The sequence below is a fragment of the Vidua chalybeata genome, chromosome 13, assembly GCF_026979565.1.
Source record: "Vidua chalybeata isolate OUT-0048 chromosome 13, bVidCha1 merged haplotype, whole genome shotgun sequence".
In the NCBI taxonomy this organism is placed as follows: Eukaryota; Metazoa; Chordata; class Aves; order Passeriformes; family Viduidae; genus Vidua; species Vidua chalybeata.
The window spans coordinates 18,043,749-18,062,501 of record NC_071542.1 but is presented as its reverse complement, the minus strand read 5'-3'; the positions used below and the strand labels follow the sequence as shown (position 1 = coordinate 18,062,501).

Below are 18,753 nucleotides of genomic sequence, written 5' to 3'. Positions count from 1 at the left end.
CAAAGGGACTCGTGAGTTTTGGGGACTGATGGCTTGCACAGCAAGCAACCATGGAGTTTGTCTGAAATTATGTTCTCACTGGTTTGGATGAGCATGTGAGGAACACAGAGAGGAAGCAGAAGGGGTTAAATCAATAGTTACATTTAAATCAATATTCTGATTTATGCTCCTGTCCCAGTGGTGCCAACTTCATTTGCCCCCTGATTTAAGGGTGCAGACCTCAGTGGATCATTCTGAGCCACCATTTCTGTGGTGAACATAGATTTTGACAGACATGCTACAGGTTTGGGCTGGTTTGTTGGCTTTTTTTGTTGAGAAGAGGGGAAGCAAAAATTAAACAACTTGTCCATGGCTGTGGTCTATGCACCAAACCCGGTGGTGAGACCAGCTCCTCAAAATTTGGTGTAAAAACGTGTATCAAGAGTTGTTTCTCACCTCAGGGTTTCCCTGCCGATGCTGATGGCCAAATTCCCGCTGCCAGTGCTTGGGTCCCTGCAGGAGGAGGCTGAAAAAAATCCTGTCTCTTGGATCAGGACTTTAGGGTGATGCTTTCCCTGAAGTTGCTTTGTACAGTGGCAGTGGAAATGAGCTGAGTCTTGGTGTGAGCAGGGAGGGGGTGAGATTTACACTGTGCCCTGGTTTTGGTGGTGACTCAGGAGGTAGGACTGGGTCAAGTGAATTCTGCAGAGATTTACAGCAAGTAAACCCTTTCGAGTGCAGGGCTTATTGCATTGGCCTGCTGAGTCCCAGCCAGGTTCTGGAGGTACTGCATGGCCGAGCAGCCAGTGTGAAACACTCCCTGTGATGGAGTTTTCCTCCTGACTTGGATCCATCCCTCTTTATCCCTGCAGTGAGGTGCTACTGAGGCCACAGGCACTTTGCATCCCTCTCCCAGCAGTGTGACCACCTCCCAGCCTTTCCAAGAGCTTGGTGACCAACTGCCCAGCTCTCAGCTGTGCCAGTGTCCCACCTTAGCACAGAGCCGTGGATGGAACAAGCTGTGGGATGCAGAAGAAGGTCTGACTGAGAACATGTGGGAAATACTTCCTTTCTAAAATTTCAAAATGTAATTAACGTCAGTAAGAACCGTTACAAGCGTCAGTGGGGCGAGGAGAGGGGCTCAGACCTCAGACTGTCTGACAGGCACAGCCTTTGCAGTAACGCCTGGTGTGGTACCGGGTCCTTGCTGCCTCCGACATCCCTGCCTCTCTGTCTCCAGCATCGCAGCCATACCGCCCGCGTCCCTGCCCCATCCCTCCCCTCAGCCTTTCCCAATAGCCCCTCTCAGCCCATCCCGGCAGTTCCCCGCAGCCCGAGCCCCGCTGCTCCCCGGGCAGCAGCAGCAGCCGAGCCCGAGCCCCGGCGCTGCCCTTCCTCCCGCCCTTCCTCCTCCCCGCGGCGTGGTGCCATCCCCACCTAGTGCCGGCCCGGCGCACCGGCCGCGGGCAGCCTTGGGGCTCCCCGGGCTCCCCGGGCTCCGGGGACAGTGGCATCTCCTCCACGTCCCCGGCTAGACCCGGACACCCGTGGCACGGCCCTGCAGGGAATTTTCGTGCCCCGGCCCCGAGAGATGCTCCGGGATAAAGGAACGGTGGGAGGAAATGAGCTGATGCAGCATTTGGGCTGCTCCAGAGGACGGGGACAGGCAGAGGCCACAATGGATCCCACATGTGCTGGGGCTGTTGGCCTCCTCATGCCCCATCCTATGGCCCGGAAAAACGGGATTCCCCCTTTCCAGGAGGAGGAACCCAGCTGAGGACGAGGGAAAGGGCTACATCCCATCCCCAGTCACCGAGCTTGTCCCATCACCAGGGCTGGGCCCCTTTGGGTATCACTTTGGGGATGCTCCTGCACATCACAGCTTTGGAGTTCTTCGTGGCATTTCCCAAGGACACATTGCCACAGACCCCACAAATCTCAGTGCCTGGGGAGCATCACCTCCCTTGCCCCCTGCGGACCCTGTAAGCACCAGCTGAAGATGTGTAGGGCAGAGTAAGAAGCCAGGAAATGCCTTGAGCAGTGCCCCCTTGTACCAGCTCTGCTCTTGTCCCTCTCCAGCCCATCAGAGACTCCCAGAGCCACCATGTCTTTAGATTTTTCTTCCCCTCCTTCACCCTGTTGCACCTGAGATCCACATACAGCTTCTTACCTGCCCTGTCCCTGTGGCCAAGGGCTGTTCTCCCTGTCCAGGTGCTGTCCAAGCCAGCCAGGGCATCCAGAGCTATCTCCTCACCTGGAACAAGGAGGTGAGCAATCATCTCTGCTCAGTATAATTTTGGTTGGATGGAGCCTCTACATGTTGCTGCACCCAGTCCTTGGAAGGAAGTGGATCTTTGCACTAACATTTTCTGAAATTTTACTCTTTTTTTTTGTGCTTTCCTATATTTTGTCTGGCTCCACCCTCCCTGGCCATTGCATAAGCACTTTCCTCAGCTCCCTCAGTGCTGTGGCCTTGCTGTTCAGCCCCATGGGAGATACCAAGGTCCTCTGGTGTTTCTCCATGGCTCAGGGGTATTCAGAGAGAGGATGCTGTGCAGGGGGATGCTCTTCCTCGCCCATAGCATCCTATGGAAATCTGGGAATATGCTCAGAAATTTCTGAAGACCACAGAAAAGCACAGGAAAGACAGACTGCAGGGTGGGAGAGGAGGCAGGAAGAAAGGAAGATTAAGGAGTGATGTGGGCTCCTTCATATTTCCTGATGAAACAAGGAAAAAGCCCAACACTGCCCCTATTTTTTGTTGGAAAACCCCTTGCAGCTCAGCCCTGAAAGCAGGATTCAGCAGCTTGGCACAACTCAAAGGTTTCCTCTGCTGCTTTAAAGAAAATGTTGGAACAGAGCGGGCTTAAAGCCTGCTGAAGAGGCCCATTTATCTGGGAACTGAAAGAAAATATTGGGATAATATTTGGAAAAGCCTGTGAATGGGCATGGCTCAGCATGTGCCGGGCAGCAGCAACCTGCGAGCTGCAGGGGGAGAAGCCACCCTCTGCGTGTGGTTAATTTTCCCCTTTTCCTTCATTTCCTTCCCATTTCCTTCCTGGCTCTGAAAGGTTTTGCCGTGCCTAGGTGGGTCCTTGAGATGTATTTTCCCCAGGGCAGTGGTAGTGCTGGAAAAAAAAGGGATTTTTCATGAGCAGGGTGGGCACAAACCCTGCCCAGGCTAAGTATCCCGGGGGGGGCTGATGGGGAGAAGGTGTTTCTTTCCCCTGGTTAACAACTGAGGCTGAATTGCAGGACACACTTAATCAGATATCACTAAAAGCAGGGTTGATTCCTGACTAATTGGTCAGTAATAACCATTTAATTGGCAAAGCTGCAGTGAAGCTCCAGCCCTCCCTTCCCAGAGCCATTAGCAGCATCTATTTTATCATTTGGAGCCCAGCTGGGATTCAATAAATAGGGTTTTGTTGGTTTTTTTCACATTTAAAAACATTAACGTGTGTTCAGAATTCAGCTGGACATCTCATTTGGCTTTGAAGCATAATTATGCTTGATGAGAACTAATAAGCAGCTTTCAAATCAAGACCAGGTTAGCATCTCTCCTGCTGTCTCCTGCAGGGGAGCCGATATGCCATGACAGCTGATTTTTATGGGACTAATCCAGATATGTCCAGGCCTCCACAGAACCCTGCTTTGTCTTTGACTGGCTTTTTTTTTTTTTTTTTTTAAGTTATTTTTCCACCAAGGACGAGTTTTTATTGCTGTGGAGTTTTGCTCTGTGTGGGATTTCCACTCACTGTGGGTCTCAGGGTGCTTTTGCAGGATGCAAAGGGTGATTTGCTGAAAAATGTTTTTTACCCCCCCAACATCATTAGGAAAGAAAATATACATTCGAGGTTTTGGTTGGTTTTGTTTTTTTTTTTTCCAATGTGACTAAAGGAATCTCAAATTTTCAGCCCCAAACTGATCCCAAGTCTTGAGATCTTGGTGTTTGCTCCAAGTCTGGCTGCAGGCTGAAGCAGATATTGCCAGTCCCTGGCACAGATGACGGCTGATGGGTGATGGGTGATGGCTGATGGTTGAATTAGTGTCGAGGTCGGCCCTGCTCCAGCACCAGCGCCTGCCCTAAGGTGGAGCTGCTTCTCTTTCAGCATCGTGGCCGCCCAGAGAACACTGGATCCAGTCTGGTCACCCAAATACCGCCTGTCTGCAGCTTCTGAGCAGGGCTCAGACAAAAGAAAACCCATCCAAACTGTGGGTTTATGTTTGTTTTCCATGCTCTCCGTTGAAATTCCATGTCAAAGGTAAGCTCACTTGGACATTAGGCTTTGGCAAGTCTTGCTATGCTGCCAAAACCTTCAGAAATGCCCTTGGTGAGCCCCAAGCATGCTCTGCCACTGGGATGGGGAGTGAGTCCTGGTCCTGGCTTGCCAGGGGATGAGGGGACACAAACCCATGGGACACTCCCTTCTCCACCAAAAGCTGTCCCTTCCCAGTGGGGGGCCTCCTGTCCTTTGTCAGCAGTCCCTCCACTGTGCCACAGGGCTGCTCTCACCCATCACTCCCACAGCTGTCTCTCTGGCAAACCCCAAAGCTGCTGCTCTAAACCCCCCAGATTACCAACTGAGTCAAAATACTCCCAAAATCTTAAAGTGGCAAAGGAGAAAACCCCTCCTGTCCTGTTCTGTCATGGCTCTGGGGGCTGGTATGGGAGTTAATGGCCACCAGCCAAAAGCTGTGGAGGAAAGACCTTCAGTTGTGAGCACTTGGTGCTTGGGCAGCTCTCCTGCATTTTTTCTAAGACATTTTGCAGCAATTAAAAAGCTGCAGGTAAATGCCAAACCCCAAATCCTGGCAAAGGTGCCAGCTGCTCTGCAGTCAGGACAGACCCAGCCACTGACTCCGGGCTGACCATGTTCCAGCCCTAAATAGCTGCTTTTCAGGGACAGGTGGGTCACAGCAAACTTTATTTTTCTGGAAACAGCAAGCACATTGTGCAGGGCAGGCTTTCCAAGGATGCTCCCCACACCCTTTTCAGGAAATACCACGCAGCTCTCCTTCGTGCCATGCCAGTTTGTTTTTTTTTTTTTTTTAATTGGCATAAATGATAGCCTCGGCAAGGACACACCGTGTTTTCCCTGGGCTGTTGGATTTTATTTTGAAATCACTGCTGGTTTGATCTTTGCATCTCTCCACCCTCAGGCTCATTGCTCTCCTCCTGTGCTTCTGCTCCTGGTGCTTGCTCCAGTGCAGTGGGGTTTGCTGGGAAGTGAAAATGCAGTGGGGAGGCTCATCCTGTCCCAGTCACAGCCAAGTCCTTGGTACATCACCCCTACTGGGGGTGAAATAGAAAAGTCATGTTTGATCTGACAAAGCCACCATAGAGAGCAGACAGCAGCTGTCCCTTCCTGGTGACCCCCAGCCCCTTCTAGGAGTCCAACTTTTGATCCCAAATCCAGCCCTGGAGCCATCATTCCAACAGCAACAGCCGTGCTTCCTTTGGGGGAACCTGAAACAGCCTCCCCCTGCATGGTGACAACACGTCCCCACGTGGCACCGGTGTAACCGGCTTTTCCAAGACCTGCTCTTCCAGGGGTGGGGTTGGGTTGGCTCGGTTTATTACCAGCACCCTCTTGACTCCAATGCTTCTCCCTGGTACAGTGCTCTCAGATGAAGTGGGATGGTGGGAACAACCAGGAGAGGTGGATCTGTTTCACAAGTGGGATGGGTGCCACATCCCATGGTCCCCTCCCTGTCCCAGCACCCTCTCCAGGTGGAGCATCTCCCCATTCTACCACCTCTCGCTTGGGCATTTCCTTCCATGCCCTAATTTCCAAAATAACAATAAACCCCAAACCTATTTGAGATGGGTGAAAAGGCTTGGGTTTGTTCCCTTTTAGTTCAAGACCAGCACACAATTATCTTTGATTGATTTCCCCACCCTAGGAATGTGTGTGCTGGGCCCAGCAGTCCCCAGAGCACCCTTCAGCCACCAAGCTTCAATTGTTTCTAAACTTCAGCATCCATCTTTTGGATATTTTTTCAGGCCTGAGTCCATAATGGGCCCTTTCTCTTTTATTTTTTATTACTAGCGTTTTTATTAGGATGACATTTGAACTAGTCAGGGAAATCATCTTGCCTGCTACAGTAGTACCTGACAATCAAGATTTAATCTTTCTGGAGAGGAAGAACTCATCAGATGGAAAAAAATTTCTGATATCTGTGAAATTGCAGAAAAGCAGAGCAGGAGGAGCCTGTGGGAAATCTCCAGCCCAGCCTGGAGCAACACAGTGACTGCGCAAGCCTCAACCATTGCCGGACAGATGTTGGTCTAATTACAGCAAAAACCTCTGGCACTGGGGATGCTCTGTACCCCGAGTGTATCACTGCAGCCAGGCAGCCTCTCTAATCCCCAATTTAAATCCCTTTGGCTGCTGCCTTCAGTGCTTGGAAGAGGTGCTGGATGGCAGAAAACCATTGGTACATCCTCCTTGGTGATCCCTGTGCTTCTGAGCTCTTCCACCCTGGCCAGAGCATTTTTTCCCCAGTAAGTTTCCCCATTTCTCACTGAGAGCTGCCAGGGGTCAGAGATTTATAAAATGGGTGTTTCAAGAATTTGAAAATTAATTTCCCCGTACCTGCAGTGTTGTGACCAGGGCTGGGCACCAACACAGAGCTGCCACTTGTCTGCACCTCCTTGGGCCTTGCTCCACCTCATCCCCTCCTTCCTCTCCATCACATTTGATGTCACCTCTTCAGACTGAAAGCTTAATCCAGATTTAGAAAGGGAAGGAAAAAGGCAGGGACAGGATTTTTCCAGTGAACACGAATCTCCTGGGAATTCACCCAGGGCTTTCCCAGCTGCAAAGCTGGTGGCTGCTGCACGCTGAAAGTAGTGGTGCCATTGCCAGAGCCTGAGCGCTGCTGTGACACATCAGCCATGGGGATGAAGCTCCACAGAGGTTCCAAATCTTATTTTCCACTGGCAAGTTTCACTGGCAGCTCACTTGTGTGCAGGATTTTGCCATTAATATCCCCAAAACCGTCTGGCCACTAGTGAGTCTGGGGTTATTTTAACACCTAAAAGGGCAAGCAGAGAAAAAAAAAAGGGATTGTTTGAGATGTGTAAATATAAATGTGTCGTGGTTTAACATAGCTAAAATGGAAGAATACTGATCTCTCCTGCAAATTTACAAATCCCTGGAGGGGAGCAGGGACTGCAGCCGAGAGCCCCGTGTTTTGCCATCGCTGCTGTGTGCTGGAGTGAGCCGGGGCAGCTGCCGGAGGACGCCGGAGGAGGCATTGTGCTGCCGGACAGGTTTGAAGGCTGGTGTTAATGAACTGGTGTTAATGGGCTGGTGTTAATGGGCACCCTGATGGTGAGAAGTCAGCACTGGAGCCGCCGTGTCAGGGGCTGGAGCTGGGGGTTCTTCCACGTGGCCGTCACCGGAGAGTGAAGAGTCAAGCTGCAGTAACTCCCCGCTGCAGACAAGATCCTGAACCGCATCGCTTTAATTACGCCAGCGCAAATTTCATTCATTTGGTTAAGCCTGGGAGCTACAGAAAGAGCTATTTCCAGGTGTGCTGGTGTAATTATTGCATGCCCTGGATTACCCACCGTGCACAGCTGCATGGACGGGGTTTGTCAGACTCTCCGGCAGACCGGGACAAGTTCGCAGTCATCGGCACGGCGATGGCCCCGCTCACGCCTCTGCACATCCCAGCACACGGGCTCTGCTTGGGTCAGATAAATGGGTTTTAACCTGATTTGTGCTGTAATCTCCATGTCGACAGGCTCTCATCACGCACAGGATAAAACCCCAGCTCCTGTGGCTGGGGGTTTCACCGGGCAGCTCCTGCCAGCAAGGCTGGCCGATGGCTCCAAGCCAAGTGGCTTCCCTGTTCTGGCATCCCAGGGACACCTCTGAACCGTGGGTGTTTGCAAAACGGCTTTTGTTTGTTTAACTCCTTGCACTGCAGCAGGCAGAGGCACAGCTCCCACTGTCCTGTCCCTCCTCCACAGGCAGGAGCAGAGTAACAATCCTGCTGCCCAGGGCAGGCAGCTCAGCGCCAGCCCTGCCATCCCACCCCTGGAAAAAATAGCACCTTCTGGGTGCATTATTTGTACTTTCCTTTTCTGAACGTGCCTTAAAAAGAAGGGCTTGGTTTTCAAAGGAGCGGCATTTAAATTACATTCTTCCCTGCTCGTCCAGCTCTTCGCTGTAATCTTATTGCCGTACGGAGCAACGAGCGTGCGTGGGACGTGGTGGGATTTTAACTGTAATTCATGGACAGATATAAAATGCCAGGGTTTTTATGAATTTTATTCAGGAGAGTTTAAATGTTACTGGTTCAGCAGTGCCTCTTTCCTTGCTTCCTTTGCAGCAGCTTCTGTTTAACCTCTCAGCTCACAAAATTTATTGTATTCTTGGTGGCTCACTGCAATTCTCCAGGTTTTCAAATAATCCCAGGAAAAGAGTTAACTGGAACCTCTGCCTTAGTCTACATCCACTGCAAAGCATGTGGGGCCAAAGTCTGTCTTTCCTGACACCCCTGGTAAGTCCCTTGGGTTCATCTGGGAAAATTGCCACTCTGAATTTCAAAATTATGTCAGTGGGAAGACAGGTCAGGAGCAGTGCAGGGACCAGGGAGCACCAAAACCTGGGTCCCAATGCTGCAGTCAGCATTTGGGCAAGGCTCTCACCCAGCTCACACGATGTTGCAGGCTGAGCAGGGCACAGGGTTTTACTGGTGCCAGTAACTATTCCCCAGGCAGATACATGGGGAGTCGTGGTGAATGGCCTTAGGATGGAAAGTCTGTGATGTAGCTCGTAGCTAGGTTTTGATGGCCATGATGATCACTGTTGAGCCTTCCAGTGGGATGCAGAGCAATCCCAAACATGGATTCAGCCTGATTCTCCTGGGATTTGCCCATTTTTTATCGCCTAGCACAGACACAATGAGGTTTTGCACACACCCCCCCCCACACAAAGGCAATCTCTTTCCTGTCTTCACTTTCTTCTGAAAAGCTTCAGAAAGCTCTTCCCACTGCCATAATCTAAACCCTCCCTGCTGCTGCCAGAGCTCATTCGCCCTTCTCTGCTACCTGTGGAGATACTTTGCCCCTACTTTGCATCCATCCCCTGCCGACATCCCTCAGACCTTCCCCAGCAGAGGGAGGTGGATGTTTTGAAACCAAAGGGTTTTCTTTCATCTATTCCCACCTCTCCTCTGGCTCTGCTCCGCTGCATCTCTCTGGATGTGCATCACACACGTAGCACACCCAGCACCCGCCAGCCCTGCTCATCCATCTCACACACCTTAATCAATGGGAAACTTGAGGAAAAGCCCATAAACCAGATGGGAAGTGAGGATTGGATTTGCAGTGTGCTGGTGCTAATGGAAACCATTCTTCACTGCATAATCAGAAGGAATGGTCACACACAACCCATCATTTCTGCCCAGGGTGCTTACAGGGCAGCCCTGTGAGGACATGTGGGGTGATGAGCCCTGGAGGCTTCAGTGTCCCTGCAGTGATAACCCACAGTGATTTCAGTGAGCAACACCTTATGGTGAGAGTCACCAAACTCCCCAGTGCCTGCAAATTGTGGCAGCAAATTGTCACATCTCTAATGCCAGGACAACACTGTTTGCACACAGAAACCCTCCAAATCCCCATTTTGCTGATATTTGTAATTTCCTGGGATAAGCCTGCCTGTGGCACAGGGACTCACCTCCATCTGGCCCCTGTATGTATTTGCTGCCTGCAAATGGGTCAAAGCCAGCCCAGCACAGGAGCTGCCAGAGGATTTTGGCCCTATCTGAACAGGCTCCCTATAAATTTCCCTTGGATTAATCTCATGGCTGAGCTGGGAGTACTTCCCCATTTCCTCAGGCTGTCAGTAGCTCACCTGCCCAGTGGCAGGGCTGGTACAAGTGGGTGGCACCAGACTGTGATTTTCCTCTTCAGCTCCAGTGATGGGTTGTACTTACTGCTCCTTGGATGCCCCCTCATCCTTACACACCCAGGTAGGTTTTGCAAATCTGTTTGGGGCTCGGGAAGGTGTTTGCATTCAGAGAGATGGGATGTGGGGTTTGTGCCTCAAATACCAGTCAAATCTGGTCAGGGTCTGGAAAACAGACAACACCCACTCTGGGAATCACAGCCACCCTGAGACCATCCCGGCTAGAGCCTGTGGATGCAGCTGCTCATTGTCAGGGCCCTGGGAGCTCCGGGTACATTTCTGAAGCTCGGATATGATTCAGGTGAAGCTGTGGTGTGAGTGAATGCAATGCCACTGAAACCATTCTTTCATTTCGGGCAGTTGTCAGCTCCTTGCCGGCCTGGGCCCGCACTGTTGTTGGGGAGGGCTGTGGAACAGAGCGTCCCGGCCCCCTCCTGAGCCCAGCCTTTGTAAGCGCCACCACCCTCCCCAAACAAAGCCCAGTTTCTAATACCCCGCGAGGTCCCTGCTGTTCCCTGAATGGCATCCCTGGGAGGCAGAGTCAGCACTCCAGTCCGTCTGCCCCAGCCCGTGGATTATGGTGGTGCCCCTCGGGCGTCCACGGCCAGGTTTATCCAGAGTCCTGTCCCAAAATCCTCCCCACCAGCCAGTTCCTCCTGGCCTTTCCCAAGCCCAGGAGGAGCTGTCTGGGGTTCGCCTGGGGGTGCAGGGGGGATGCCAGGGGTGTGGGGGCAGTGCTGGAGGGATGCAGGGGGGGCGTGCAGTGGGATGTGCCTGTGGGGGTAGTACAGAGGGGTGAGGGTGAGGGAGATGCCTGGGGGGATGCAGGGAGAACGGGATGGGGGAGATGTGGGCAGTGCCAGCGCATTCCAGGGAGACAGAGGGGGAGGGGGGCTCAGACTGGCTGCCCAGGAGGATGCAGGGGCTACGTGGGGAGTGGAGCCATGGAATGCATGATGGGCTGGCTGAGGGAATGCAGGGGCTACGTGGGGAGTCTCTTCGCGGGGTTCAGGGGGTGCCTGCAGAGCAGATCTGGGAGGATGCGTGGAGGGCTGCCCGGGGGGAATGCAGATGCACAAAAGAAGATGCAGTGCCGGGGCATGCAGGGGGATGCGGGGGCGATGCGGGGGCTCTCTCTGAAGGGTGCCATGGGTTACCTGAGGAGCAGAGCTGGGAGGATGCGTGGGGGCTGGCTACGGGGGAAGGAGGGGAGGTGCCCCGGGGAATCGGGAGCACAAAGGACGATGAAGTGAGGCGCAGGGGGAAACCCGGAGGGCAGTGCTGGGGCATGCAGGGGGATGCGGGGGGATGCCGGTGGTTGTTCACGGAGCAGCACCGGGGCGCGCAGGGGAGGATGCAGCGGGGACAAGGGATTGTCGGTCACATGCACGGGGAGGCAGGGGGGGGGTTCCTCGGAACAGCACCGCGACACGCGGGGGGACCGAGGGGGTCTGCTCGGAGACCAGCGCCGGGACGCGTAGGGGGAGTGCTGGGGGGCACAGGGAGTTGTCCGGAGATACGCGGGGAAGGGTCACAGAGCCATGCACGGAGAGGTCCGGGGAGCTGCCCGGAGTCGGGCAGGGGGGCTGCAGAGGTGTCCGGGGGGGGTTTCCGGGGAGCAGCGCCGGGCACGCAGCGGGGCTGCCCGGCGGCAGGCGGGGGGACGCGGGGGGGCAGTGCCGGGGGCCGCCCCGTCCGCCCGCTCTCCCGGGCCCTCCCCGCCCCCCCCCCCCCCCCCGAGCATCCCCCCGCCCCCGCGGGCTGCGGGGCCGGTTAAAAGGCGCAGCGCCCCGCTCCGCCCAGCCCGGCCCGGCCCCGCACCATGCCCGCCGCCGGCCCCGGCGCGGGGAGCGCGGCCGCCCCGCCGCCCGCCCGCCTCTGCCTGCTGGCCCTGGCGCTGCCGCTGGCGCTGCCCGGGCGCGGAGCCGCCGCCGAGCCCGCCCGCACCGTCTACACCAACCACTGGGCCGTGCGGGTGCGGGGGGGGCCCGCCGAGGCCGCCCGCCTCGCCGCCGCCTACGGGTACATCAGCCTGGGGCAGGTAAGGGGCGGCGGGGGCCGGGGGGCTCCGGGAGCGGGCAGGTGCTGGGGCACCGGGAGCGGGGGATGCGGGGCTGGGGGGTCGCACTGGGGACCGGCGGGCGCACCGGGGAGCTGCCGGGGGTTCTGGCACCGTGAGCCTGCGGGGGATCGGGGAGCTGCTGGGGGTCCCGCAACCGGAGAGGAGCCGAGGGTTCCGGGAAGCTACCGAGGGTCCCGGGATCAGAAAGGCGGAGCGGTCTCGGGAAACTGCCGGGGATTCCGGCACTGGGAGCCTGCGGCAGATCCCCGGAGTGGGGAGCTCGGCGCCGGGGAGCTGCCCTGCGTGTCGCACTGGGACTACCGGTACCGGGAAGCCGACGATGGTCCCGGGACCGGGGAGGCGGCGGGGGTCCCGTGGAACTGCCGCCACTCCCGGGACCGGGGCAGGATCCCAGGAGCGGGAGATGGACCCCGAGATCTCTCCGCTGGCGGAGGTCTCGCCGAGCTGCCCGGTCTCCTGGGACCGAGGCGATGCCGGGGGTCCCAGGAGCGGGAGATGAGCCCCCCCGGAGCGGTCGGGATGAGAACGGGGCCGATGCGGGGATGCTGTCGGAGCGCTTTGGCCGGGGGCGGGCTCCCCCTGGGTGGATGCCCCTCCTCGGGGTGCCCTTGCCCCGCACCGCTGGGGGGTTGCACAAGTTCCTCCTACCCCGGAAAGTTGTATTTGTGGGTTTAACAAACTTTGGACTCTCTGGCCCGGGTTTTTATCGGAGATCTTGGGAACACAGAGAACTTTTGCTTTCAAATCCCCGCAGAGCACTGGTGTCTAAAAGAAATTTTCCGCACAGCAGCTCGTTTTCCTTTCAATTTATTCATCCTCTGCAATCCCAGATGCAGGCTGGTGTCCTCGGAGTTTGTTCCAGAGTTTATTGCCATGGCGCTGCCCGGCGCTTTTTTGGCTGGGTGACACTTCAGGTTGTCCTCCTGCCCAAGGTGTCTCCCGGACTACAAATTATAACCTTGCTTTATATCGCAACCCTGCTTTTAACTATAATTAAAGTCACGGGGTGCTGCATAAACAATTTTTTTGGGGGGGGAGGCTGAATTGAACACATTGTCTCCTGCACCCGTGTCTGTGACCTCCCGTGGGGGATAACCCCTCACATCACACCCTCACTCTCCTACCTGCATGCTCAGCTCCCGTCCCACCAAGGAGAAAATCACATGTATTGTTCAATTGCGTCTATCACAGGGCTGGGCGAAGGTGGTTGTGCAACCCAAAGGGCTTTTCAGTGTTTATCCCTCTTCAGACAGAGAATATCTTGATTGAACTTCCCACTCTCCCAAGTTGCATCAGCCTAACGTCAGCTCCTGGTTTGGGGTTTTGCTGTGTCCCTTCCCTGCAGGAGCATCTGGTACCCCTCCCTCCTTCCCAGCATCCCGGTTATGTGAGCTCATCCCTATGATGCTGGAGGCATTTGGCCCATGGGTGCAGTGTGGCTCCACTGGAGCATCCATCCTTCCCCCCTGAGCCCTTTCCTCGGGGCAGCCCTGTGCAGGCTGGAGAGCAAGGGAAATATTTCTGTGGTTGCATCAGGGTGTTCCTGGCTCCCACACCTCTGGGGCTTCCCCAGCTGCTCTCAACACCCTGCCTTCAGCCCTCCATCTCTCCAAGCTTTTCCCACTGGGTTTTGGGCTCTTTCCACTGGGTCCTGCCCAGGGTTAAACCTTGAGGGATTGCTTTCCCTGCACGTGTGCTCATGTGTGACATTTGCAGTGTTGTGCTCAAGGTTCATGGTGTGCTGAGCCTCGTGGGGACCTGGTTGTCCCACTCTTCTCCTCCTGCATCATCAGCTTGTGGAGCTGCTGGTGATGGCACTGCCCTCAGTGAGATGTGCCCTCCTGGGGGGCCCGATTCTGGACAAAACCTGCTGGAAAACTCTGCCAAGGATGTTATCACCCTGCAAAGATGTTTGAGTGGAGTCCAAAGTGGTGAGGGAGGAGGAGAGGTGATGATCGCTGGAAGACCCAGCTGAGTGCAAGGAAGCTCAGCCCTGCCTTGGTGGCTGGTGACATCTTTTCCTCTGTGATGCGATCCTGGAGGCTCCTGACACGGTACTGCCCGGGAAAGGCACTGCTAAAGTTGGCAGACACAGCTCTGAGCTCTCCTTGCATTTTCCTGTGCCCAAACCACGAGCCAGGACACTTTAAACCCTTCTGGGTCGTGGCAGAGTGACATTTCCCTTGGGGAATCACTTGCGTCAACTTCCATTTGAGTGAAGCAAACAACTAAACAAAAGAAACGGCTTTTACACCCTCGAACGCCTGCTCATTCCTCGTCTGCTCATTCCTCCCCGCTGGGCTTTGTTCCCCGGCCGTGCCGGGGCGAGCCGGGACAGGCCCTGGCCGAGGGCGCTGTGGGGACGCTGCGGTGCCGGAGCCCCGGGCAGCGCCGCTGGCTCGGGGGTGATGGTGACCCCCTTCCCTTCCTGGTTACAGGGTTTGTATTCGTTTTTCCATGTGTGGTGTCCAACACTAAGTTTTGGAAGGGCTGCCACATCCTCAGTGGTCTCACCTGCAGTGCAGGAGAGGGATGGGATTAATTCTGGGCTGTATTTGGAGCTTTCCTGGATTCCTCTCATCTCACAGCTCTTGGCTTGATCCTTACTGAGCTGAACACATCCATGACCATTTGAGAATTGCATTCCTGAAGGCAGGAGGTCAGCGACTGGACCCCTTGTCCCTGATGGGAATGGGTGGTGTCCCCAGGAGGGGTGTGCTCACTGCCTTCCCGGTTGGATCCACCCTTCTGGAAGGCACCAGTGCAGGTGTAGCTGTACTTTGCACAGATTAAATGGTTTGGGTGAGATGGAGTTGCATTGCAGAGCCCTTACTGAGCTGACTGACCACGAGGAGGACAACAAATCCTTTTCCATTTAAAAGAAAACTGACATTTACAAGTTTTTCTCTTTAGACTATCTTAGGTGGAACAGGACATTTGGAGGTCTACCAGGTTGGTCCAGTGGGACCAACCTCTGCTCAGACTTTCAAGGTATTCCCAGCATGGGAAGATTTTTCTTATTTTTCTGCCCATAAACCCCAGGAGGATAAAGAAGTGGGGCACAGAGTTCTTTTCCTGCTGCTCTGGCTATGTATCCCCAGAGCCTGTGATCAGATCATTACCTTCCCTGTGCTTTTGCTGCTTTGCATTGCATGGTAATTTTGCATTTATTTGTGAAAAGGAAGGAAGAAATTCTTTACTTAGAAAGGAATTGTTTACTGTGGGCATGGTGGGGCACTGGCATAGGTTGCCCAGAGAAGATGTGGATGCCCCATCCCTCTTTCAGGCCAGGCTGGATGAAGCTTGGAGAAAGCTGGTCTAGTGGAAGGTGGCCCTGCGCATGGCAGGGGGTTGGAACTGGATGTCTTTAAGATCCCTTCCAACCCAAACCATTGCAGGATTTTATGGCAAGCCCAACACTCTTTATGGCAAGCCCAAGCTCACTCCAGCGAGAGTGAGCAAGACGAAGAGTGGCCTTGTCAAGGTTTCCCTAAAATATGGAGAGTTGGAAGCACCCTCTTTCTTTTTTTCAAGTGAAAATGGATTTGAAGTTTAAAAGACAAATGAAGATTGCAGTGAGCAACCTCTTTATGTGGATGTTAAAGAAAATGCCCAGTTATGCTGTAATGTGAAGGGGGAAGAGGGAGGGTTTAAATTAATTTGAGTGGAAATAAATTATAAAAATCACACTAAGAGCAGTAAAGTTGGTGAAATGACATCCTGGCATAAAAGGCAGAGCAAGACTAATTAAATATTTAATGCTTGTAAGGGACACTGGCAGATCTCAAGGTATCAAGTGTGATAAAGATGTAAGTAGTTGTCATCTGCTTTAGCATCTGATCCAGACAAACCTGTTTGTTCCCTGCTGTTCCATTGCAACCAGCCCTGGTCTGGCCTCAGGAATGTCACCCTGGCCCCTGGGTCACACAGGGTCTTAAAGACGTTGTCTCATGGGTTGGAGATGGTGCTTGTAGGATGGCCCTTTCTGGTCCTGTGAGCAAGACACAGGGAATGCCACTGGCTCCCAACATCCAGGTCCTGACATGGAATGTGGGTTTTTTTGGCAGGCTGGAAAAAAAACCCAACAAACCAAACTCAGGCAAAAGTGAATTTATAGCAAAGTCCCAATTTGTACCCAAATTATGTGATCTGGGAGCCACATACCAGTGAGTGCAGCTTTTGGGTCATTCCCATCCCTCTGGCTGTGAATCCCCGTGGGATGTTTCACATGCGGTGTCTGGCTGAGATCCCTCGATTCATTGCATAGCCCGAGGACTTTATCCTATCCATGCTTTTGGGATGAAAAAAGAGGAGTTGCGGTGTCTCCAGATGCCAGGATGAGAGGGCCGGAGGCAGCGCAGCCACCCCGGGGCTTGGCAGGGTGGTGTGGCTGGCACCGTGTTTTCCTGCAAATGCTGCCATCCCTCACTCCAGGCAATGCACATTTATATCCCACGCTTCCCAGGAGCATCCCAGGGCGAGCAGGGATCGCATCACCTCTCCTCATGTGCAGCCAGGGAGCGGCAGGCGGAGAAGGCAGGAGGATGAGGCACGGCTCCCCTGGCTGCTCCGCAGCTGCTGAGCTCATTTTTAGCTCATTACTTCTGCTTGGGAGCTGATGAAAGGCAGTTTTCAAAGATACATTTAATGGGTGAAAATTCATAAAAATGTTTTCCGGGCTCTGTTGTGCCATGGCAGCGTCCGACCACCAACGCTGTTTGTCACAGCGGTGGCAGTGGGGCTCGTGCCAGCATCCTGCATCCTCCCCAGCCCCGGGAGCTCTGTGGGAGTGAGGGACTTGGGGTGCAGGGCATGGCTGCACTGTACAAAATGGAGGGGGGGAAAGCCAGGGGAAAACAGATTTTAAAAAAAACAACCCAAACAACCTCTTTCTTTTTTTTTTTTTTTTTTTTTTTTTTTTTTTCAGATTGGAAGCTTGGAAAACTACTACCACTTTCACCACAGCAAGACGTTTAAGCGCTCCACGCTGAGCAGCCGGGGACCGCACAACTTCCTCCGCATGGACCCCAAGGTACGGGGCTGGGCACCCTGGTGTCCCCCAGCCCCTGCGGGGTGATGGGATGGGGGGTCCCCACCTGTCCCTGGAGAAGGCTGTCGGCTTGATCTGGGTCAAGAGTGAGCTGTAGCATCTTGGGATGACATGTTACCCTTGAGCCACAGCCCTGTGCACACACAAGTGACTCATTGGACACGGGCACGGAGAGCGGTGGTGAAAAATACGTAAAAGTGACTAAACACTAACATCTGCCTGAAAGCCGGGAGGAAGAAAAGGGGGAAAAGCTTTCCAGGACAGAAAGGCTGTTGCATGCTCAGGGTGTTGATCCAGTTGCCACAACACTTGCTGCCTCAATGGTTGCTATGTGTGAAATCCTTGGCAATAGCTCTGCATTGCTTTTTTCCTAGAGCAAGCATCCAAAGGGATTTTCAGTGCAGCTGAATTGACAAAAAGTAATGGGAAGGGAGGGAAGAAGGCAAGGAGGGACCTGGATGAGTTGGGTTTGGGGTAGTGGGGAAGGGTTGGGGCTCCCCTTTGCCTGTCCTCTTCCCCCAGCTCCCCTTGAGCACTGTGAGATGAGACTTGTGCAGGGCAGGGGAAGGGTTAATGGTGGGAAGGTTTTTTTGGGAGAAGGGGACATAAAATCAGAAAAAGCCATTAGCTGCTGGTGCCTGCAGGGATGCCTGGCCATCGCTGGGGTGCTCAGTCACTCTTGGGATACTCCTTCCCAAGACGTCTTCAACCCACTCTGCACCACACGTCCCATCCACATCTCCCCAGACACACACAGCAGCCCTGCCCTCCCCAGGCTTTCTGGAGAGATTTGCTGTTAAATATTTGGACAAGGTCTGTAGCACATTTTTGAGGAGGAGGCGTTCTCGTGGCTGCCTTGCCAGCGGGGGAAACCTCGTCAAGGGGAGCCTGGTGCCCTGGAAGTGTGCTGGGCTTTAATTAAAGCTGCTTGCCCTCAGGGGGGTGCACAGGCATCCCAGCAAACAGAATTCTCTGCATTTGAAATACCCCCATTTAAATGAGTCTGGTTATAATGCAAACTAAATCAATTGGCTTTTAGTCATATTAACCTTTACCTTACCTTGCTCTGTGGGCTCCAAGCTGCAGCAATTAACTCCTGTTCTCTTAATCCTTCCTTATCAGTTCAAAACCTGTTGGTTTGTCTTGTCTCTCCCCCTCTCCCAAGTACATTTACAAATCGTTTAAGTGATGCATTTGGATGGCACCAGCTTAGCATGTGTGCAGGAAAACATCACCTCGAGGCACAAGGACAGGAGCTGCAATAGGGAAGATGGAAACAAATCTTGCAGAAATCCTGAGGAACCAGCCAATCCAGTTGTTTGCAGATGTTGGGTGGTTCTGCATTCTGGGGGCTATTGTTTCCAGTGTTATTTGTTTGCTGTGGGGTTAGGTGGCATGAGCTGGGCAGGAGGACCACGGAGACTCCAGGACACACAGACAAGCAGCCAAGGTCCTGATCCTTTTGTGACCATGCTGCTGCTGAGCTGCCCTGTTGCCCCAAGAGACCCTGGGGGCAGCTGGCTGCTCCTGCTGGGGCTGATATGAGCCAAGAGATATGGCAGGTGATGGACAGGGAGGTAGGATGTGGCAAATCCATCAATTCTGGGGATAGGTTATGGTGGTGGGAGCTGGGGAGGGACAGTGGGATGCAGAATGGGGTCACACCATGCTGTGCCACCCCTCTTAGGGTTCCACTTGCAGCTCTTACTGTCATA

The 18,753-nt window shown here is 54.1% G+C and overlaps 1 protein-coding gene across 1 annotated transcript in view; it reads left to right on the top strand.

Moving 5' to 3' along the window:
* Nucleotides 1–11,789: 11,789 nt before the first annotated feature.
* PCSK6 (proprotein convertase subtilisin/kexin type 6) overlaps nucleotides 11,790–18,753 on the top strand; it is a 34,430-nt gene continuing 27,466 nt past the window's right edge. The window contains exons 1-2 of the mRNA XM_053954903.1: nucleotides 11,790–11,946; nucleotides 16,916–17,020. Coding sequence (XP_053810878.1) covers nucleotides 17,009–17,020 — 12 coding nt within the window. The 5' untranslated portion in view covers nucleotides 11,790–11,946; nucleotides 16,916–17,008. The remainder of the gene's footprint in view (nucleotides 11,947–16,915; nucleotides 17,021–18,753) is intronic.